General features: G+C 40.8%; 1 protein-coding gene across 1 annotated transcript; it reads right to left on the reverse strand.

Moving 5' to 3' along the window:
• Positions 1 to 8,195: 8,195 nt before the first annotated feature.
• Positions 8,196 to 9,223, reverse strand: LRRC3B (leucine rich repeat containing 3B). Its single transcript, XM_036761014.1, has one exon. It carries the CDS (start codon positions 9,221 to 9,223, stop codon positions 8,444 to 8,446), a length of 780 nt encoding a protein of 259 aa, XP_036616909.1. The 3' UTR covers positions 8,196 to 8,443.
• Positions 9,224 to 24,064: the final 14,841 nt, after the last annotated feature.

Genomic DNA, 24,064 nt, shown 5'->3' on the forward strand with positions numbered 1-24,064 from the left:
ATGAGCTCCTAGGCTGAACTCAGATGTTGGTAACTGAATTGCATTTGGTCTGTCTGTCAATGTTTGTAATTTGTTTGTATTTTGCTCCAAAGTTCAGGGTGCTGACTTTTCCCCCTGAACTAAGTGAATGATGTCTGTATGCTGGATTAAAGTAAGCTTGTCAACCCCTTAATGTTGCTTTCCTTACTAAAGCAGATCAAAAGAACCTGGGCTTTGGCAGCGGGCTGGTAACATGCTTGTTGTTGGGCTTGTGTTGGTCTTTCACCCCCACAACAGCTGCTAGCCAGATTGTTGAAACAGTGCTGGAGTTTTCACCTTTTGGGAGTCATTGGCAGTCAGGTGATGCCTATGGACCCCTTCTCAGTATCATGCTGTTAAATATGTGAAACAAAATGCAAAGGATTCGAGAGGAAACCAATTGTAGTGAAATACATTTATCAAAATATTAACAGCAGCAGCAACAACAACCATGTTCGCTGTCCCGGATTAAAAACCTTGCCCTCAGCCAAAATACAAACACTTCTGTTTGGTATCTCAAGTCCTTAACAACCTGGCTCCCGTCTACTTTTCCAGGCTGATTACACACTGCTCCCCTTGATGCCCTCTATAATCCATCCAAAGTGAACTACACAATATTCCATCTTTCATCTCCATGCCTTCCCATATCCTGTCCTCTTTGCTTGGAATATACCTCTTGCTTTTCCTGTTGCCTTTCACATATTCTATGTTCCAGCCTAACTAGATAGCTGTCTGTTCCCCCATCTTGCACTGACTTTCCATTCATTTAACTAAGCTCTTCTCTATTCCTGAAATCAATCCCCCCACATCTCATTAGAATCTTCTCCTTTAGAGTCCCCTCCATCCCTGTAATGTGTCCTAACAGGAAGACTGTTAGTTGGCAGCTATGTTTGTAGTAAGAAAGAAACTCAGCAGCAGTCAGACAGGCATCTTCTAGAAATACATACATACATTCTTTAAAAACAAAACAAAACAATAAAGATGGACAATTTCAACCAAGGAAAATTTGTGTCAATAAATAGCATTCTATTCCCCATGGGTTATATTTTTTTTAGAAATCTGTCCAACAATGAATGCCATTAGCTCAATAACTCAACAGATGGCACATTAATCTTTAGGCCAAAAGCAAGATTTAGGATTGTCTTCTTTTAAAAAATCCTTTGTTGGAAAAGAACATGCCTTTCAATGCTAGCAATGGAAAGACCACCTATTTATCTCAACCCTGTCCTTGAAAAGCAGAAATCACACAGCAGGACTTTTTTTCCTATTTGATACCAAATCATCCACAGGGAAGCTGACTGTCTGCACTGCTTTCTTTTAAGTCATGAACAAAGATGCAACATAAGAAACCCCAGATAAGCATTCAACAAGGCACCTCAGGCAAGCCAATGTGATTAGGGCAGAGCTTTGATTTCACTTAGCTTTCTGTCTGGACAACACCTATCACTACTTTCCCTGGCAGCCCAAGCCTAAGGCAAGGTGTCAAAACTGATGACTCTTATCTTAATGTTACCCTTTTTCTTCTCTTTTTGAACTCTTAGAGGAGGCATAAGTGAGGGGAAATGTGGGTTAGATTCGGTGGCAGAATTTTTACCCTGGTCTCTTTTGACTCTTACACTTGGTAGCTCCATGACCTCGGACAAGTCCTTTGTCTTATCTGTGACTCATCTGTAAAATGGGGATAGTAAGACCTGAAATCAATACCTAGCTAATGGGGTAAGCATGAGGGCAGAATGAGATAGTATACACAAAGCTGTCTGTGAATATTAAAGTAAATTTCTGCTATAACTATCATTCTTGGTGGTATCATTCCTGGGTCCCTTCAAAGATGATTCCTCCCTTAGCAACATCAAACAAGAATCTAACAAGCACGGAAAAGTGACTATATAAGTAAAATGACTTGATAACATCGAAAAAATCATCTTCCTCATTTTAACTAGGGATAAAATGAGCCACAGAGTGACTCTAGAACACAGGAACTTTAGCCATCATAAAACTCAATAGGGCAATCTGCAATTAAGCCTGGAAGGTGCCTGCCTTCTCTGCTAACATGTAAGGTTTCCCTTAGAGAAAAGAGAGAGTTCTAGCGCTGACAAGCTCACTTACAGAGAACAAAGTGTAGCCAATTCTCAATTAGTATAGGGCTAATTCTCTTGCTTAAAGCTTATCTGAATCTTTGCCTTCTCTTATTAGTCTATCTGGACTTTTTGCTCACATAAATGCTTTTAGCCCTTTGCTTTCAAGCATGGCCAGGCAACGGGATGGAATGTAAACAACAAAAATCAACCCATTTTCCCCCCTTTAAGATTATAGAGCTAGATGCAGTAGGTAACTTAAAGGGCAATTATTCCAGCTCTCTCATTTTATGGATGAGGAAATTAAGGGCCAGAAAAGTGAGGTTACTTGTCCAAGGTCACACATCTAGTAAATATCAGAGTGTAGAGAAACGTGGGGAAAAATCCTGTCACCCAAGTGCAACCCACTTTTCATTCATTCATACCACCTCCAAATAGATTTAGAATAAGGATTTAAACTCAGGTCCTATGACTCTAAGCTGCTGCCAGCCAGGAGTAGAAGTACCAACAAAAGGTGAGGAGACATTTTTCCAGCCTAATGCAGCCTAGGAGGTTGTCAGGTGAGTTCTGTGACACCAGGGTTGAAGCTGACCCAGAGCATGGCAGCAACACCAGCCATGGGGCTTAGTGGCAGCTGCTAAAACTGCAGCAGTTAGCAGCAGCAGCAGCAGCAGTAGGAGGAGGTTTGGAAGCTTTCAGCCCATAAATGGTAAGGGGAGGACCGACAACTGATCAGAAAGAGATTACAGGGGACCCTTTGCTGGCACTGGGTGCAGCTGGTGCTAAGTGGCCACTCTATTACCCATTTGCATTTCTGGGTCATTGCCTGTGGCTACAGAAGAAAAGGAGACTCTGGATGAAGACCAGAGCACTGGCTGAGAGAGCAATGATCACACCTCTCCCTGGATCACATCACCTTGGAAATACCAAAAAGTTGCAGAACCCCAGAACTAGCTCTGAAAAGAGTAGCACAAAAAAGCCTAAAGCTTGGGACAAGGCGTCCCCACCCCCCAAGTGAGCAGAGCCTAACATTAATATAAAGTTCAAAGTTAAGAAAAAGGCTGGAAAATGAGCAAACAACAGAAACAATAACAAGAATTTGACCATAAAAAGGTACTATGGTGGCAGGGAAGACAAAGACACAAACTCAGGAGAGGATTACAATGTGAAAACAGCTACAAAGCCTCAAAGAAAATGGTAATTGTATAAAGCCCAACAAGAATTCCTGGAAGAGCTAAAGAAAGAGATAAGAGTGGTAGAGGAAAAATTGGGAAAAGACATGAGAGAGATGCAAGAAAATTATGAAAACACAATTGGTAAAAGAGCACAAAATATTCTGAAAAAATAATACCTTAAAGAATTTCACCCCACCAAGATTTTCCCTACAATTTACTACACTGAGAAGTTGAATCTCACAATAAGTCTAGCAGGACCACAGTTTCTTCTCATCCAAGACATATTATCCATGTGAGAATTTTAGGGAAATACAGATTTGTCACTCCTGCCCCCAGGAATCCTTAGGGAAAAGTCATTTATACTAGTTCCTATATTTATGAGTGATCTTAAAATTCTGCTTAATATTATTTTATAACAGATAGTATACTGTCCTTGGAATATGAAAAGGCTGGGTTCAAATTCTGCTTCTAATATTTGCCAACTCAGCCTCAGGCAACTCTCTAAGACTAATGGATTAAGTTCCAGATGGGTTGTGATCTGCCTCAGGGCTCCACTGATGAAATCAAAGATCCATGACATATTTTTCCGTGTAACTCTTATAATCATGATTGTTTTGCATGAACTCAGATTATTTTCATCAAAACCAAAGACCACTTGTGAAAATGTGGTTAATCAACTTCAATTCATTCTTCATTTTCATGAATAAAGTAAAAGCTGTTTTTGTTTGGTGTGCTATCAATGGGAAATCTCTATTCATCAGCACATATTGCACATTGTCATTCCAATTATAATTGGCCCCAAATTCTTAAAGACTCTGTGTAAGTGCAAATAAGTCCAATGAAGCCAAAACGCTGTTGAGTACAACCTTGGTAACAGACTACTTCTGCTGCCCAGAGACCCACAAAGCAAAGGAGGGAAAATCTCATTCCCAGAAGGGGGGTGATTAGGTGATAGATTCATTATTTTTTGATAATACACAGAACACTAATTTTTAAAACACTGAGGTTTCATGAGATTCTGAATAAAGTTTCTTCTATATAATATGCATAATATAACATATAATAACTCGTTCTATTTTTTGTTTCAAAGGTTGGTAATCCACATATGTATCCTCACATATAGTTATAGAATCTCACAGTAGGAAGAGACCTCAGTGTCCATCTAGTCTAATCCATATCTGAAAAAGAGTCCTCTAATCAACAAAGAGCTTATCCAGCCTCTGCTTAAAGACCTCTGATGAAGGGGTACGCACTACCTGGAGACCTCTTATTGTTTATGTTTGTTTTGGCTTAAGAAAGAAATTTCTTATGTTGTTTGGTAGAGAAGGAAAGGAGGAAGAAGGCTCCCTTCTTGGACTCTGAGTTTTACAACACATAAAGTTTCAGAGAAAATTGGGAGCTATGATTGTTAAGAATCCTTTTCTGTGTATCAAGTCTAAGTTTTCCTTTATAACTTTCATCCCTTGCTCCTAGCTCTGCCCTCCGGGACCAAGCAGCTTAATTCCTGTTCTATGTCATTCTGAAATACTTCTATGGGTCTGTGATCGTATCAGTATGAGTATTCCCTTTAATACTGTGAATTGTAAACCATCCTTACCTGCTCAGTTTGCACAGAATTTTTCAGATGCTTGAAGACAACTGTCATCCTCCCCTCACCCTATTCCCCACCACATGTCTTCTCTTGTCCATTTTATACAGTGCCATTTTCTTCAATTGATCCTGACACACATGAACTCAAGGTCCTTCACTGGCATAGTTGACATCCTCTGGGCATACTTCTCTTTTAATTAGAAAAGTCAATTCCATCCCTCAACTACATTGGGTTAGAGTTTTTCAGGTAGATAATAACTTAGAAAAAATATGGCTTATAAAGGAGCGTCAGCCCCATTCTCATCATTGCAACTACCATGTGTTAATCCAAGAGCCATCATCATTGTGTGCAAGTAAGAAGGACCAAAAATAGTACAACTGATGTGAGCCAAAGTGATTGCTGGTAGCAACTTGGATCATTGCATTTACACGTAGTGATTTACCAAGGTACCCTCAGAAGTTAAATCTTCCACTATACATCCTGCTACCCATTTATCACTTTAAAAAAGATGTTATTTTTCTTTTTGGATGAAATGTTTGTTCTCAGATTTAGACTCATCCCAAATGTAAGCTCAATTCAGGATGACTGGACTAAGATGCATGAGGTATTTTGCAAGTAAAATGTAGTGGGGGCAAAAAGGAAATATGAAATGTCTTGTGCTACTAAAAGGGATGAATTGACCCTTACTAGTTGTGTGGTCTTAGGCAAGGTTGCTTCATCTTTCTGAGACTCATTTTTCTCATTCGTAAAATGAGAGCGTTAGATTAGATAATCTCCATTTTACAGATGAGAAAACTGAGGACCAAGGGAGGAAGCAAAGAGCCTCTCACAAGGGTAGCAAGTAGATCTAGAATTTTCACATGGGCTCTCTGATTCCAGCCTCTTATGTCTCAAAATTTTTTCCTTAAAAGAAACATCTCTAAGAGTTTAGCAAATATAAAATCAAAACTATGAAAGAGCCAGTGATCACAGAACCACATGAGAGTTGATCCCAGCATCTGCCTCCATGTTCTGCCCCACCTCCCCGCTGTGTGCTCAATGAACCTTATTGACTCAGTGACCAGCATTCTTCCCTGGAGACCCATTGCAGTTGGCCATGACACAACAGAATGGAGAATAGATCTCATACCAGTGCCGATAAAATATTGACATTAGCATCTATCAAGGTAAAAATAAACCTGGCATCTTGAAGCTGCCGTTACTTCCAGCTTCCAGCTGTGTTGCATGAGGGCTTCAGAAAGAGTGCTTGGTGTAAGGTTGAGCATTTAATGTAGGCGAATAAGGGAGTGGCTGTGTTTAATTGTCCATGTAGTGACCTTGAGGTAGCTAGGCAAAGAATTAAAAAGTTAACAGTCGAGTAATGTAACTTCCCCCATATCCCTGGGATTTACAACATTATTCAGGGATTTGATTTGGCCTTTACGAGTACTTCCACTAGGCTAATGCTTATGTAATTTTTCAGAGGTCAGGAAAATAAGTCCCCATTACTGTAGGCATAAAGATATCTATTCTTCAAGCTCCTTCTTGAAAGGAACACATTTCAAAAGAGAGAATTAAGCTGAATCTTTTAAAAAAAATCTTTGAAAGAGGCTGTGAGAGACTGTGTCAAAATAGACAGAATACTTGACTTTAGATTCCAACCTTGCTGCTGACAGTTACTAGCTAGGTGCATGACTGTGGTAACCTCTCTAAAGCTTAAACAACTCTCCAGGACTGGGGACAGTGGGAAGAGAATTAGATTTGGAGGAAGATATCTAGAGTTCAAAACTTGATTTTGGCATTTGCTATCCTGTGGTCCTGGGCAAGTCATTTTCCTTCTCCGTGATTCAGTTTCTCCATCTGTAAAAATGAGAGAATTAGACTAAATCGATTTTGAAGTCTCTTCCAGCTCCAGATTTATGATCCTATGAGGAGTTATTGGTGGGCTTCAGTAGATAAAGAAGGTTCTCATACCAGCAAAAATCATAAGTCCTTGAAATTCAAGGTTATGGTACCAAAAATGCTGATACATGTGGAAATATATATAATTAGCAAGTTAATTCTATATGTATATGTGTGTATATCGGTATATACGCATATATAATTACACATATGTATATACGCATATAACATATAATTATACATATATAATACATGTATAGGTTTGTGTATAAATGCATCTGTATACATCTCCATCTCCATATATACATATGTGTGTATATGTATAGAAAATCACTTTTAAGCCCTTATCAACCCCACTGGTTCGGTTTGACAAAAGTGCTTAATAATTCTGGCCCCCAGGGGGCACCAACCTCTTAGTAAAGTTTTCATGATAGTCATGCTCCAGAGATAACCTTTGCTTCCTTCTACTGGATTTACAGAGATGCCCAAGTCACATCCAATATTCCAGGAAGATCTCTGAGATCCCCTAAGGGGCTCCTTTGGCTCATTATGGAGCCCAGGTGGTGGTGCAAGCTCAATCCAAAATGATTGCTTTCCTCCATCCTACCCCTCCCCCCATAAGCTGAAAGGGTCACGAGGTCCAGGCCAACCCATCACTGGCACTGCCGCCCTTGACCAAAATGCCATTCTGGGTTTTCTGATAAAATGATTTTAGTCAACCAGGAGCTGATTTCGGTTCTGAGAATGTGAAGAAGTGGAGAAGGGGGAAAAACACTGTATAGAATCATGTATAGGTATAGATTTTTAGAGTCAGAAGGAACATTAGAGGCCATAGAACCAGAGGTCTACAGCTGGAAAAGATCTCCAATTTCCTCATTTTACAGATAGGAAACTAAGGCAAAGGAAGGTAGTTAACTTGTCCAAGGTCACACAGGTAGCTAAGTGACAGAACAAGGATTTGAACTGAGGTCCTGGGATTCTAAATCCAGGCTCCCTTCCCTGCCCCTCTGCACCAGGCTCCCTCTCCTATAGACTTGCTTTTGAAAAGTAGATGCTCAAAAACTCTCAGATCTTGGTTGATGTTTTTTGGTGGGTCAGTATTTAAATAGCTAAATCACTCTGGGAACAAATAGGAAGAAGGAAACATGAGGGACATTTAGGCAATGCAAAAACCAAAAGTTATCAACAAAAATTTATTTCTTTTTTTAAAAAGACTGAGAGAGAATCTTTATTCATTAGATGCTTCAGGTACAGCTCCCCGATTTACAGAAAAGTGTATTAATGCATCTTTCATTATGATAGAGTTTTGGCCCATAAAAGTCAACTCTGAGCATAGAAAAGGCAGGTGGATCCATAGCATTGACCCCTGTCCAATAAATTACTCTGTTTTACATGGTTCAAAGTTAGGCTTTTATTTGGTTTTAAATTAAAAAAATAAATTTCATTATTAAATAGTGAAATGAATCTAACTAATGTTTACATAGTAGCTTACTTAGGAATATACCACCAGAGGAAAAATTATGGTGTAGGCCACCCAAACTAAAATCATTTTAATGTTAGGTTTTTTTTAAGTCCAACAGTGGCATAATTCAATTAAACCAAAATGCAAAGTCTTAAATGTATACAGTGGATGTTGGAAGTAAACCACTCAGTCTAATGCAACCGGAAACTAATTTCTGCATCAAAGTTAATCATTCCCAGTACTATACCACAGTGCTAATGTCATCAGCTTCATCTGCTTTCTTTTGCCTGCTTGGCAGGGATTTCAAGTATTCTAGGTGCCTCCTGGCATCCTCCTGATTCTGCCGTACATAATATACCACATAGGATATCACCATGGTGAACCAGCCAAACATGGTGACCAGCATGGCATAGTCGGTAGTCTTTTTGGGAAGGTTACAGAGGTCAGCATCGTTGGCAGCATTAAGGAAAGGCCTCCCGGCATGTTCATCCAGCACGGAAGTCTTACAGATGACGTTGTTCGCTGTCTCATGGTTAGACGCCATGCTCTTCAAGACCTGCTGTAAAGTACAGTCACAGTGCCAGGGATTGTTGGCAATCCTGGCCCTGGCCTTCAGGTTGTTGAAAGCATTTTTGTGAACACTCTGAATTCGGTTGTCGGATAAGTCCAACGTCTGCAGGGTCTCTGCCACCCCCTTGAAGGCATGCTCATCTATAAACTCGATGCCATTTTTGGACAAATTGAGAACTCGGAGCTGATGCAAGTCCTTAAAAATCTCATTGGGGATGGACGTTATCTGATTAGAGTCTAAGTAAAGGAGGACTGTTTCAGGAGGAAGATCTCTGGGGATCTCCTTGAGGTTCGCATTGCTACAGGTGACATTTAAACCTCCAGAGGAAGAACAAAGACAGCCTTTGGGACACATACTGGCTGAATGAAAGCACAGTATCATGAGGACAAAACTTTGTAGGAGGAGACACATGGAGAGGGAACGAGTTAACCACAGGTCTACCAAATGCATGCTGGGACGTCAGCATAATCACAAGCCCATTCCTCATTTACCCCGACAAAGGTGGCAAAGGGTCCAGCCCAAGTCTAAAGAACGCCTCTTTGCTTTAGCCAATGGGTCAATAGGCTGCCGTTAATGTGTGTGGATCTTCCTTGCTCTCCTCCTCCTTACAGAGATACCTGAAGAAAAAAGGAGGCAAAGGCAATTAGTTCATTTTGGAAAGGATTGTGAAGCATCATTAATATAAAACTAGAAGTGGCTGCAGAGGTCACAAGCTTCCTTCATGGCCTGGCTCAATGTGAAGCCTTTCCTGATCTTCCCTCCTCCCCGTTGCTAGCACCTTTCCTCCCAAATCACCTCAAATCTGCCTGGTACCTGCACACGTAGGTACTTCATGCTGTTGGCTGGATTCTAAGCATCTTAAAGGATTATTGATTTTTTTTCTTTGTCTCTCCAACCTGTCCCTGCCCCATCTCCATTTATCCAGTTTTCTAGTATTTTGCTAGCCTCCACATACTCTGAGCTTCAGCTACACCAACCACTTGTTGCTCCTCCCATGCGCTAGGCCATGTCCTTACCCTGTAGATTTGCTCTGGCTGTCCCCCACCCCTTGTCCTCCCTCCATGCCCCTCTCTGCCTCCCTCTGAGGCTACCTTCCATTTACACTGCATATGTCTTTATACCATTAGTTATTTATTAATGTCATTCGTTGTCTTCCCCGTTAGAATATGAACTCCTTCATGACAGAGACCACATTCTTGCCTTTGCCATCCCCGATGTTTTACATAGTGCACAGCTTAATAAACGCTTGTGGACTGACTGACCCAGCACCTAGCACAGTGCCCATTATTTAATAAATGCTTGTGAACTGACTTTTCCAGTATTACCATTTTACAGATGAGGAAACTGAGGCTAAAAGAGGTTAAGAGACTTGCTCAAGTTTACACGGGTAGATCCAGAGATGCAGCTAGGTGGCACAATGGTTAGAATGCCAGACCTAGAGTCAGAAAGAAAGATGTGAGTTTGAATCCTGTCTCAGACACTTATCAGCTGTGTGACCCTAAGTCCTTTTATTTTTAACCTCTCATAGCCCCATATATCAACAAGAAAATGGGGAAAACAGTAGCACCTACCTCACAGGGGTTTTGCAAGGACCAAATGATATAAGTGCTATGTTAAATTAGCCATTATTATCATTAGTAATAATGATGGTTAATAATAAACAATAAAATAAATAAAATAGATTGACGATGATGGTGATGATGATAATGATGGAGATGATGGAGATGATAACCAAGTCCTTTGATTCAAGGACCACAACTCTTTCCATGGGAGAATTCTGGAAGTCAGGTTACAACTAAAAATGTTCCACAATGGCTAGCATTCTATGTGGACTGGAAGGAGCATGACACAGGTAATTTTCATCAATGCCGATGGGAGTTATCTACATTATGAGAGTGGCCTACATGAATCTCTGGTGCCCAAAAGAGTCATCACTAAAGGACAACATTTCTGAGTTCTAATCTTTGGTTAGACTCCATTACAGTGGGCAGTTGTGGTCTCCCCACCATCCCCTCCATATCCTGTGTATCTCCAAAGTATGATAACAATGAATTTTAATTGAATTTAAGCCTACCTCCCCCACCACCTATCTTTCTCACAATAACCAATGGATATGTCAATACCTCTTAGCTTTGCATTTTGACAACAATAAGAATTCACACTAATATTTTGTGATTTATCACCACAGACAGGAATACTTTGTAACTGTTTAAGAATAGATATGGAAAGGAGAATCTTTAACTGAAGGGTTTTTTAACTGAGTGAATGAATAATTTGCTAAATGAATTAAAGGATGAGTAAAGGGAGAGGATGGCTCCAGCATTAATATTTACATTAAGTTGTTGGTTAACAATGTTTGCCAAAGAAGTCTTTCCCTTGGGTTGTTAGCCTCATACAGGATGTTTTTTAAGGTTTTTTTTTTAACAGAATGCTCTATTTCCAAAGAATCCTGTCTCCTTTTTTTTTCTTTCCCCCCTCTCTCTTCTAAACCATATATGTGTCTTCCTCCCTAATCAGATCTTCAGATATGAGAGATCCACAAGCCTTTTCAATTTTCTCAGTAATAGGAATTATGTAATATGAGTACTAAGAACCATTGGCCTATCAGACTTCAAAGGTAGGCAAATTTTGTGCCTTCCTATTTAAAAAAAAACAATGAATTTCTAAGCATGGCAGGTCCCATTTCTACCTTTGTATCCAGAAGGCAGCTCAAGCTGGGTGAAGTATATTTATGTAGAAATGATAGACAGGGAGGTCCACTGAAAAGAGGAATCCCTCTAGACATCCATAGAATGTGAGGAAGTTTGCAAAACCCTGGCTTCTGATAGTGTTCCTGTGGGTTGGGAGGGTAGTGTTCGTGAGGCTGGCTCCCACCAATTGCACTTAGTAGCAGGTCACAGCTGTTATCGGGGTTCTCAAGCCTTGTCGAGTGACAGTTCAGGGAATGACCAAGTAATTCACAATGATGTCATGAAATTCTCAAAAACAGTGTTTAAATCAATATAAATTTTTAGCAAATGAAATATGTCACCCACTTTTTTTAAAGGGGAAGGAGTGAAGTTTGGGGGGGGATGAACAATGGTGGAGTGTTATAATTTCTAAACCACTGGGAATCCTTAGTGTACAATGTCAAGAATGGATCACAGAATTGTAGATTTAGAAACAAAAGGGACTTCAGTGTTCTTTGAATCCAGCCCTCTCATTTTACAGATAAGAAAACTGAGGCCCAGAAGTTGAGTGACTTGCCCAAGGTCACACAGCTGGATAAATATATGAGATCAGATTTGAACTCAAGTTTTCCTGACTCTGAACACAGTGTCTTCCCCACATACCATCCTACTCTTCTACATTGACATTCCCTTGCCCCTATCTTTTTTTTAGGTCAGACCTCTGATTTGATTGGTATGGGAACTCCCAGTAAGGAAACTCCCTTTACCAATATAAATCTGTACCTCCTCTGCAGTGAGTGGTTAAGTAACTCTTCCAGGGTCATAGAGTCAATATATCAGAGGTGGCACATGAGCCCATGTGTCTCACCTCCTGGGCTACTTCTCTATCTGCATTGTACTGCCTCTGAGATTTTCGAAGGAAAAGATTCATTCCTTGGTTTTCCATGTTTTAGGGATCTTCCAAAGCATGACTTCTTTAGGCCTTGCAAGTTCCCTAATTAAAGCTAGAGTCAACAGATGCAATGATGAGCTGAGTCTGAGTCCCTCTGCTATTTGCAGCATGATTTGGGTGACCCCTGAAAATTCCTTGCCAATTTCTGAACCATTTCCTTCATGTACAAAATGGGGGAGATGACGCTTGTCCTGCAAATTCACAGTTGTTACAAGGATCCAAGGAGGTAATGGGCATGAAGTACTCTGTTGACATGAGCAACTACTGTACTCCCCCTTATCCATGTGGAAACTTGGACCGGCATCACAGGGTCCACTATTGTTCTAGGAAGTGGCTTTAAGTGCATGGTATATGTGCTTAGAGTTTTGAACCTGGAGTTAGGAAGATTCAGGTTAAAATTGTACCTCAGACACTTATAAGCAGTGTGACCTTGGACAAGTCACTTAACTTGTGCAAGCCTCAGTTTTGTGAAAAGGGGGTAAAGAGACAACATGGTACAGTGGACAGAAGGCTGGTCTTGGAGTCAAGAAGACCTAGGTTCAAACCCCACTTATCACCTTAATATTCTCACACTTAATAGCTTTGCGACCCTGGGAAATTCACTTAACTTATCTGATTTCAGTTTTCTCTGCTATGAAAAAGGGATAAAAATAGCACCCACCTTACTGGATTAATGTGAGGCTCGAATGAGATAATATATGTAAAGTGTCCTGCAAAGTATTCCATAAATGTGGGCTACTAATTGCAGCGTTCATCTCTTTGAACCCCTTAACATATTATGTAGCTGTGACTATAACAGGAACACTCTCTGAAATCAGAGGAACTAGGTTCGAGTTCCACCTCTAATATTGTTTATGTTATCACAATATAGTATTAACTGGGCCTCAGTTTCCTCATCTGTCAAATGAAGAATTATATTAGGTGGCCTCTACAATTGCTTCCAGCTCCAAGTCTATCATGCTGTGCTCCTATGATTCCCTAAAACATTTTGCTTTCTTTCCATTTTGAGTTGACAACTGTCCAGAAAATAAATTTGGGAGAAAACTCTCTGGTGACGGGGGGTGGGGAAGTGATAATGGCAGGAAGGGAAAGACAGGGTTTGACCAAAGTGACTTGAGGGCTCCTCTCCCCTCCCCTCCACCAAGTCCCCTACCATTTAACAGTGAATCAGCCAATAGATAACAAGGGTTTTGAAAGGGCCCTGTGCCAGGGCCACAGTACACTTGCACACGTAATGTGGATGGTCTAACTTAGGATCATAGATTCCAAGCCAGAAGGAATCTCAGAAATCATGGTCTCCACCCAGCTTCTGATACTGAAGCCCGGAATATTTAAGTGTCTTGCCTAGAGTTGAATGGGTAGTAATTGGTCAATCCAAGATTTGAACCTAGATCCTTTGACTTTAAATCTAGTATTTTTGCTATTACCCCACCTCGAAGGATTGTTCTGAAGACCAAATGAGACAACATATTTTAATTACTTTGTAAACCTTAAAGCAACATAGAAATGCTAACTGCTGTTGTTGAACTGAGCAAAAACTCACACATATAGATCACTTCACAGTTTACATAATGCTTTGCAAAGGGCACACCTGTGAGGCAAACATGTTATTCTTCCCCTTTTATAGAAGAAACTTGTGCTCAGGAAAGGGCAGTGACTCACCCAAGGCCACACATCCACTGAAATGGCAGACTCAGTCCAGGAACCCAGGGCTTCTAACTTCAAGAACAAGCACCTTTCTGCCTGCAGTTTCAGAAGTCTCATGGCCAAATCGTGTCCCACCAACTCACTCCTAACCCAGCTTATTTTGTCCAGGTGTTGGCAAGAGAAAGGTTTAGTAGAAACCAGGTGGAGAGAGAGCCACCACCAGGTTTCCAAAGGGAAGAATTGAAGGCTCACAGTGCTACAGTAACTCCCTCTGAGACAGAGAGGTCATCGGGTGCTGGTATCACCCACATTTTATGGATTATGAGATTAACACTCAGATTCAAGGATTTGCCCTTGGTCAAAGAATGAATGAAGATAGCATTTGAGTCAAAAGCTTCTGACTCCACCTCCCGGGTTCTTGAGTGGAAGAAGTAGAATGGGGCGGGGTGGGGGGGAAGGGGACAGATATAGAAAAATAGGTATAGACAGGAGATTACATAGTAGCTCACATAGGAAGACCTTTTACTACCTACTTTTCCATTACTCATCTACTGTGAATTCTCCTCTCCTCTTTTCCTCTCCTCTTCCCTTTCCTTCTCTTCCTTCTCTTTTTCTCTTCTCTCCTCTCTTTTTTTCTCCACTCCTTTTTCTTTTCTTTTTAAAAATGAACTTACTTTAAATTATATGGTATTAACCTGGGATCCGCCAAGGGGGATAGCTTTCAGGGGGTCTGTGAACTTGGAGTTTTTTAAAAAAAAATCTTTATCGTCGTTCACTTGTAGCTGAACTTTAGCATTTTCTTCAATTATTTAAAAACATGATGCTGAGGAAAAACTCCATAGGCTTCCCCAGACTAAGTATCAAAAGTGGTCCAGGACACACAGAAATAGTCCAGAATCTCTGTCTTGTTTTTAAAGCTAGGCAACATCTGAAAATGCTGAATTTGGAAAATCTAAATCAATCACCCTTCCTGATAACTCACCTTCTCTTGTCTAGTGTGTGGGGCGGGGGGAGGAGTGCTAATTACCTCGTTATGATTCATGGCAAAGAAGCAAGCTTTTTGCTACCAACATGAGGTCTCTAACCTGAGTCACATCCTCAGCTAGAAAGGCTATCAGTGGGAGAAGGGGCCACAAGGGGGCTTCTCTAGGGCCATGTTCTCCTGCCCTGGTCTGCCCTGATCTGGCTTACTTGGTCTGAGGTCACCTTAGCCCAGGGAACTGCAACCATTGATTACTCTTGACCTGTGGTTCACCCTTGGCTTGATCACACCAGCCCCAGGAGGGCTGTGCTCAGGATTAGGTAACCTAGCCAGCCCTGGATGGTCTTCAAGACCCAACACACACTAGAATTTTAATTGCTTGTGGGCTAGTTACCCAACAGAGCACAGAACAGTGCTAAAGGCTCACCTCCTTCACAGCTGACTGATGCTCTGAGTCACAGATAGGAGGATTTGATACGGATGAAGCATTTTAAACAGTCACCGCTCCCAGAAAACAATTAGGGTTGGCATTGTCAAGTTGAACATTGAGGATGACTCTGGCAAATCATCCTTCTGAGGCAGAGCTGAGACTCTCTGCCTACTCCCCCACCACAGTTCTCTCTGGGGGAGTTACCCACCTCTGGTGGCACTGATGTTGGAGCAATTGATTGCTAAAGGACCAATAGAAAAGTTCCCATTAAGACATGAGGAAGTAATCTTTACTGAAAAGGAATGGAGAGGGAGAGGCAGTTTGGTACATTGGCAAAAAAAGGTCAGAGTCAGGAAGACCTGAGTTTGAATCCCAATTGCCACATATGGCTGTGTGACCACAAGCCAAAGAGCTAAAGTTCTCTGAGTCTTAGAGAAGCATCAGGGTGCAATGGGAAAAGCATCGATCTGGAGTCAAATCCTCTTTTCTGGGCCTAGTCCAAATCTATAAAATGAGAATACTGGCGTATATAGCCATCCGATTAGAAATCTGCATTCCTCTTCCTTCCCAGTAAGGTCAGAGACCAATTCTCTTTCCCTTTACCTCCCAGGGCCATTGTGAGGATCAAATAAGATAATGAAGATAAAGTTCTGTGGAAGCTTTAAACAAATACAATATGAGTGATAGACGTTTTAATTAATTGGTAAGATCAGCTAGAGCTCATAATCCCAAAGTACTCCAGGAATGCCAAGTCACCTCTAAGCCTCCAGGAGCCACTTCTGAGAATGTCATTAGGGGTTAATACTAGAAATAATAACATCTTTACTCAGATAACGAATTTGCTTGGAAATGTACAGACTGTTTCCCTTACAGCACCCCACAACAGAGATACCTTAGGCTAACTAACCCAAAGTGGGGGCCTGCCCATTTGGCCTGCAACAGAGATGGTTTTAGGCATGCCAAAGACCCCACCGCCGCCACCATCAAACATAAATTATCTGGTGAGGAAGTATCTTTTGTGGTATTTCCCCCTGTATTTTATTTAAATTGTTTTTTTACTAATGTCTTTCTAAAAATACTAGACATCTCCAGATTTATTCTCTGACCCCTTTTCATCTCTGTGAACCTTGCTTCGTAACAAAGAAAAATCAACCAATATAATGTATGCAACATTTTGAATAGTCCATATCTCAAAATCTCATGAAGTTCTTTCGCAATGAAGGTAATCAAATTGTAAAACTATGGCCTGGTCTATTCTATAGGGAAAATCAAAAGTCATAGGAAAGTCCTCTATTTGCTATCATTTATTGCTGGTCCAGGGCAACAAGAAAACCCTCATGCCCACAGTTAAGACCATGGGCTCATATTCATGGGTAAGAGCCTTCTGACAACTGACATCTTCTACAACGCTTCAGAAGGGTTCCTTTTATCTACGGCCATGCCACTCTGAAGGTGCCCGATGACATCAGAAAGACACCTCCTGGGAGGGCCCTAAAGGCATCATAATTGTGACATGTCAGCGTTGGACTTGGAAGGGGCCTTAGAGGTCAAGTAGTCCATCTCCCTCACTTTACAGATGAGGAAACTGAGGCTGAGAGAGATGTAGATGAAAAACCCCTGCACAAAGTAAGTGGCAGAGCCGAGATTTGAATCCAGCTCTTTCTGACTTCAAAACCAGCCATCTTTTCAATGAGATAAAGGATTATCAGACTTAAGAGATGAATGGAACTTTTGAATTCCCCTCATTCTCTGTATGAGATAGATGGGTTGCACAGTGGATAGAGCACTAGGTCTCCAGACCTGGGTTCAAATCTACCTTCAGATACTTATTATATGTGTGACCCTGGTCAAGTCACTTAACTCTCACCTGCCTCAGTTTCCTTGTCTATAAAATTGGATTAATAATAGTAACTACATCTCAGGATTCTTGTGAGGAAAAAAAGGAGATAAATATTGGTAAAGTGCTTTATACACCTCTTAGCATTGTCTAAATATTAACTATTAGCTAGATAGGTCACTGAGGTCCAGAAAGAAAGAAGTAGTGGGTTCAGAATCACACAGGTAATGATCTGAACCCAGGCCTCCCAACTCCAAATTAGGTTTAGAGTTTCTCATTTTTTTTCTTATCAGCTGCCCCTCAGTTCACATTTAGGAATGAGCAATGAACAGTTTTTTTTTTTTAAAAAAATTCTCATTTCTAAAGATACAGGATGGATAAATATAGAGGGGAAGTGACTAGAAATGTTACCAAACTCTATGAAGAGGAGTGAACATGAGCTGAAAACATAATGAACTGGGTTGTTAATCATCGAAAAAAATAAGATTAGCCACAGCAAAGCAGAGTGGCTGCACTGTTGTGAATACAGCGTCTCTTAAAAAAAGCCCATGGACACTGAATCAGGGCCTGGAAGCCTGCTGAGCCATCCGGCCACCGCTCTCTTCACTGGTAGGGAGAGCTCCCCTCCCCTACTTGTGCTTTTGAAATCAGCATTGCGTGTTAGTCTGGGGGTTCTAGTCAATGTCTGGATGAGAGAGAGAGAAAGAGAAAAACAGAGAAGGAGGGAGGGAAGGAGAGACAGACAGACAGACAGACAAAGACACAGAGACAGAAAGGGAGGGGAAAGACAAAGACAGAAAGTGAAACAGAGAGACGGGGGAGAGACAGAGACAAAGACAGAATGTGAAACAGAGAGAGAGAGAGAGAAAGAGAGAGAGAGAGAGAGAGAGAGAGAGAGAGAGAGAGAGAGAGAAGGAAGAAAATTAAAACTGGATGGAACCCAAGATGTCTATTCTAGCCCCATTATTTTCCAAATGAGGAAACTGATGTCCAGAGGAGTTGTCAGTTATGTAAGGTCACAGAGGAAAAAAAGCAAACAGAGTCAAAATTTGAACCCAGCCACTCTGATCCCAAATCACGGACTCAATCAACAAGCATTTATTAAGCTCCTACCATGTTAGGCACTGTGCTAATCTCTGGGAATTTAAAGAGCAAGCAGTCCCTGGCCATATGAAGACAACATTTCATCACAGGAGCCAACAAGTAGACCTATAAGTATATTTAAAATAATTCACTCTGTTCCCCATTCCACACTACTTCTCCCAGAGGAGAAAGCATCCCATACTCTGTTTCCAGATGTGAGTGTTTTGTGGAGCATCTGGTGGGTCTACATGCCTCACATCCTTTGCATCTCCATTTGGACTGATGAATGAATATGCATACTTTGGACCAAGGTTGGTTTCATTTAGCTTCACTCTTTCTTTCTCTGGTAGGGAGGGGAAGTCTGCTAAAAATGGCTTTATCTGGGCAGTAGACTGACTAACCTGCTGTTGGCTTTGCAGGGCAATTTGAATGTTCACAATTATACATACATTTAAGATGGAATAACCCCATTTCTAGGTCATGTGAGGCAATGGCAACAGAGTCAATGGACATAGGTTCAGATCCTACATCTGACTTAGCACCTATGTGACCTTGGGTAAGTCTCTTTATCTTTCTGGGCCTCAATTCCATCAACTGAAGAATAAAGGGGTTAGACAGGGTGATTTGGTGAGTTTCCTTTCAATTTCAAGAACTTCTCTGGGGTATTAGGGACTATACCCTGGTTTGTCTTCTAAGATGGTACAGTGGATCTGGAGTGCTAGGCCTGGAGGTAAGAAGACTCATCTTCCTGAATTAAAATCAGGCCTCAGACACTTACTAGCTGTGCGACCCTGAGCAAGTCACTTAACCCTGTTTGCCTCAGTTTCCTCATCTGTAAAATTAATTAGAGAAGGAAATGGAAAACCACTCTAGTATTTTTTGTCAAGAAAACCCCAAATGGGGTCATGAAGAGTCAGACATGACTGAAAAACAACTGAACAAGGAGAGATCAAAAATAGGAAGGTACTGATTTATGACTCAATATGGGAAAACTGTGATTGTTTATTCATCAGTCCTCACAATTAATCCATAATTTCTCATTACGCACTCCCTTCTATCCTTCCTACCCAATACAGCCAACAGATGAAAGGCCATCCTAGACAATGATCATACCTATGCTGATGACGCTAAGTAGGAAGAAACAGAATGACCATGGGAAAGAGATAGCTGAGCCCATGTACATATGGCACCCAGTAGGTGTTTAATAAATATTTCCTAAATTATGAGAAATACAAAGAGAAATGTAAGGAGTAAAAACAAGAGATACCAACAAAAGTTTTTTTTAATTTAACACATATATCAGAAACAGGAAAGAAGATAGGAAACAGGTAAGTATGGCCCAGAGGAAAGACTATGTTCTTTGCTATCAGAGTCTATGGGTTTGAATCCTGGCTTGGCTATTACTACCTGTGTGACCTTGAATATGTCACTTAATTGCTCTCAGCTTGAATTTTCTCCTCTGTAATATGAAGAGTGAGTGGATTGGATGACCACCGACCCCATTCAATTCTAAAACTATGATTTCAGAAAAAAAGCATCTCTTACAGTCAGGGAATCATAGGATCCATAATTGAGAACTTGGAGGGACATTGGAACTCACATCATCGAGACTTAACCCATTTTACAGATAAGGAAACCAAAACCCATAAAGATGGAGTGACTCATTGCAGGTCTCACAAACAAAGCTTCATCCTCCATCAGGCACAGTCAGAAAAATGCTTAGGACCAATAAAAACTATAGGACCTATAAAAAGATTTGGATCCCCCATTTTTGTTAATAATATATAACTGGAATAGATTTGTACATTCTAATGTATATATGCAATGTAAATATTTACAATGTAAATATACAATATATTTATACAACTTTATATATTTATGCGCAAATGTCTCAAGGACAGGCACAGTGTTTGTACAAAGATGCAAAGGAAGCCACGCCAATGTCGATCTTCCTTTCATGAAGATATTAACACCAAAGATGCACTTTTTGCTACTTTTTCATTGTGAAATGAGAGATACTTAGCAAACTGCATCTGCCAAAGGGCCTATATACAATCAAAGTCGTTGGCTTATGGGAGCCTTAATCTAGCCCTGAACAGAAGTCATACAGAATAATTGAACATGCTCGATTTGGAAGCAGGAGACCTGCATTCATTTCCCAGCTCTGCCACCCTTGAGGAACCCATTTCCCTTCTTTAGGCCTCAATTTCTTCATCTGCAGAGTGAAGGAGTTGAGACCAGACCTTTGCATTGCCATCTTTCTTCTGATCAAACAATAGTAGAACTTAGATTCAAACCCAGTTTCTCAGAGTCCAGTTTCACCAAGAAGTTGACATTCGGACTAGAAGCTGGAAGGGGGCATATTTTCCACTCTTCTCTATGCAGCTGAATTATGGAAGCCAGGTCTTCCCTTTCCCATTGCGGATTGCAATGTGTGTATGTGTGTGTGTGGGGGGGAGAAGATAAAGTAATAAAAATTCATCATTGAAAGAACTTGAATATTTGCTCCAATAAAAATTATGCTGATGATAATGACAACAACAATAAAGCGTCTTTCTGATAAGGCTTTAGCAGTACTGGGCAGACATCGATCACTGTCCTCCACAGACAGGAGGTTGGCTTAATTCCCATAATATCAGCAAGTCTTATTAAAGTATATTTTTACCGCTTTACATGAGATAGTTCATATAAGCTGCATAGCATCATGGATGCTGAGGCAGCCTCAGAGTCGGGAAGGCCTGGGTGCAGGGTTACCACAGACAAGCCCCTTCATCCCTGAAGGAGCGAAACAAGCATTTGTAAAGCACTTACTGTGTTCCGGGTGTTTGCTCAGTGCTTTTCAAATTCTGTCTCATTTATCTGTGTCCCAGAAAACTCTCTTCCCGATTGAGTTATAGAGAAGTTGCAGATTTTCATTGGTGGGGGAGGGGGGGATTTCCTCACTGAGAATTCTGTATACCAACGAAATCAAAAAAGTAAACAAATAAAAAAGATAATGGTTTCCCCTGTTTTGAAGTTTATTTTGGGAAAAGTTGCCAAGCCAATCCCATGATTTAGAAAGATTGAATCAGGTGGGAATCTGCTACAGGGAGCAAGAACTGCTCTTCCTTAATCCCCTCCAATCCTTGGATGACATTTTAAAACTTCCTCCTACCCTGCTCTCCCTAGAAAAGCAGGCAATAAAAGATTCCTTTTCACTCCGAGTCAATGTTCCTGTTTGGTCCTTCACTCCCCCAAGAATGATAACCACAGTTCTTTGCTGATGTTTATATTTACTATTTAGCAGGTTACAAGTTAATTGTGACTTCCTAGGGACCCATCCACCTCCTGCTGCTGTTTGCTTTTTCAACCCTATTATTATTTCCCAGCAGGTGCTTGTAGCCTTTTCAAATCCTGACACATGAATTGTGCAAAGAAACAGCAGCTGAAAGAGCCTGAGGTTTGGAATCAAAGGACCCAAGTTCAAATCCTGGCCCTTCCATTTATCACCTGAACAGCTACCGGCAAGTTGCTTATGGTCTTTGGGACTCAGTTTCCTTACTAGCAAAATGAAGAATTTAGACTTTGTGATTTCTAGGATCTTTTCCAATTCTAAATCTGTGGTCCTATAATATTTCCAAAGACTAGTGTAGTCTTGGACTCTAGGGCTGGAAGGGATTTTAGAGACATCTAATCCAAACACCTAATTCATAGATGAAGAAATAGATGCCAAGAGGTTAGTGACTTGCCCAAGGTCACATAGCTTCTACATGACAGCTGGAGAGAAAAAACCTAGATTTTCTGACTCCAAAAAGAGCTTTTTCAGAGCTTTCTTCAATCACTCAAAATTAATCAGTAAGCATTTATTAAGTCCTTACTATGAGCCACATTCTCAGGAATACAAAGAAAGGCAAAAACACTTGCAGAAGTTTACATTCTAATGTGTTCCCTCCACCTTCAATTATACCATCCAGATGATAGCACAAGCTGCTTCTGGATTAGCCAGTCCATGATGGATTTAGGTACTTTATAGCGTATAAGGAGAGATGATTAGCAATGTTGAAAAATGACCCTGCTTTGCCCTGCCACAAAATTACCACCTTCCCCCATTGGTCTCTGCAAAGGCTTCCACTGGCAACTCTGAAAATAGCCAAGCTTATAATAAATAGACTTCTGGGCTAAGTTGTTTGCAGAAAATGCCTGGAACGTGTTTTGTAAAGCTCAGAAGTGCTCTTTCCTAGGGATAATTAGTGAAGAAGTAACTCAAAGAATGCTCCAGCATTAACACTGGTACGAGAGTCATCTAATTCAACCCTTTCACTTGCAAGATGCAAAACCTGAGGCTGAGAGGAGGTAAGGGACCTACCCAAAGGGTCAGGACAATTCCCAGTGATAATACCAGATGCATATGGAATGCTTTAGGGCTTGCAGAAGCATTTTATATATAGCAACTCATTTGATATTTACAACAAGCTCATGAGAGTGGGAATTATTAACTTCATTTTACCAATGAATAAATGAGTGGGGTGAGGGGCCGTGTGGGGTGGCAGATAAGGAGTCATTCTCAAAGCCAGAAAGATCTGATTTCAAGTTTTACTCTAGGGGTCTTGGGACCCCTTTATGGTCTTAAAAATCATTGAGGACCACTCCACAAAGGACTTTTGTTTAGGTGGGCTATATTTATCAATATTTACTGCATTAGAATAAAAACAACAGTATTATTATGAAAATAATGTAAACCTTATAGATGCCTTGAAAGGGTCTCAGGACCTCCAAGGAGCCTCTGAACCATACTTTGTAAAGCAGTGCTGTAGGAAACACAGTAAGATTGTAAATTGCAGAGAAGGTGCTGACCCTGCATTAGGAGCAAGGTTTTCCTCACCCAGGAAGTGGACACAGGTCTAGTCTTTAGACCTATTACTGATGAGTAATCTGAGTTCTAGAGACATTATGTGATTTCCCTGTGGGATCATGTCTTGCAGTGATGGAGAATGCACTTGAACTCAAGTCTCTCCAAATTCAAAGTGCTTTTAGTCACTGCTTCCTTTACCGGGGGCTCAAACCCCAGCTCTGCCACTAACTCCCTCTGGGGCTCTGGACAAGTGACTATATCCTTTTCTGCACCATAGTTTCATCAACTATACACCAGGGATCATATCTGCCTTGTCTACTTTACAGATTTCTTGTAAGATTTAAATAAGCTGATATACATGAAGCTTTATATAAGTTGCAAAATGCTCTATAAATGCAAGCTTTTCTGACAGATGCAGGGACTGTCCATGGCACTAGATCCCAGATAGTCTGACCTCTCTTTCCTCTCTCCCTAATAAATTGTTCTTTTTATTATAATATGTATGTTTCAGGAAGAAAATAAATCACTTTCCTTCTGAATCAAGAGACCACATGCCACAATTGGAAGAGTTCACAGGTACCTTAGTTTTTTTGTGTGTTTCATGGACTTCTTTGGCAGTCTGGGAAAGGCTACAAACCCCTTTGCAGAATAATGTTTTGAGTTGCATAAAATAAATTATATAGGATTACAGAAAAAGCAATTATATTGAAGCATAGTCATAAAACATTTTTTATGAACCCTCAGTTAAGAACCTCTGATCTAGGCCAATCACCTTCATTTTTGGCTGATGAAACTAAGGCTGCGGAGGTTGAGTGTGTTTCCTAAGCAGAACAGCCTAGAGGTGAACCCAGGCTCTGTGG

Source organism: Trichosurus vulpecula, chromosome 5, assembly GCF_011100635.1.
Source record: "Trichosurus vulpecula isolate mTriVul1 chromosome 5, mTriVul1.pri, whole genome shotgun sequence".
NCBI classification, from domain to species: Eukaryota; Metazoa; Chordata; class Mammalia; order Diprotodontia; family Phalangeridae; genus Trichosurus; species Trichosurus vulpecula.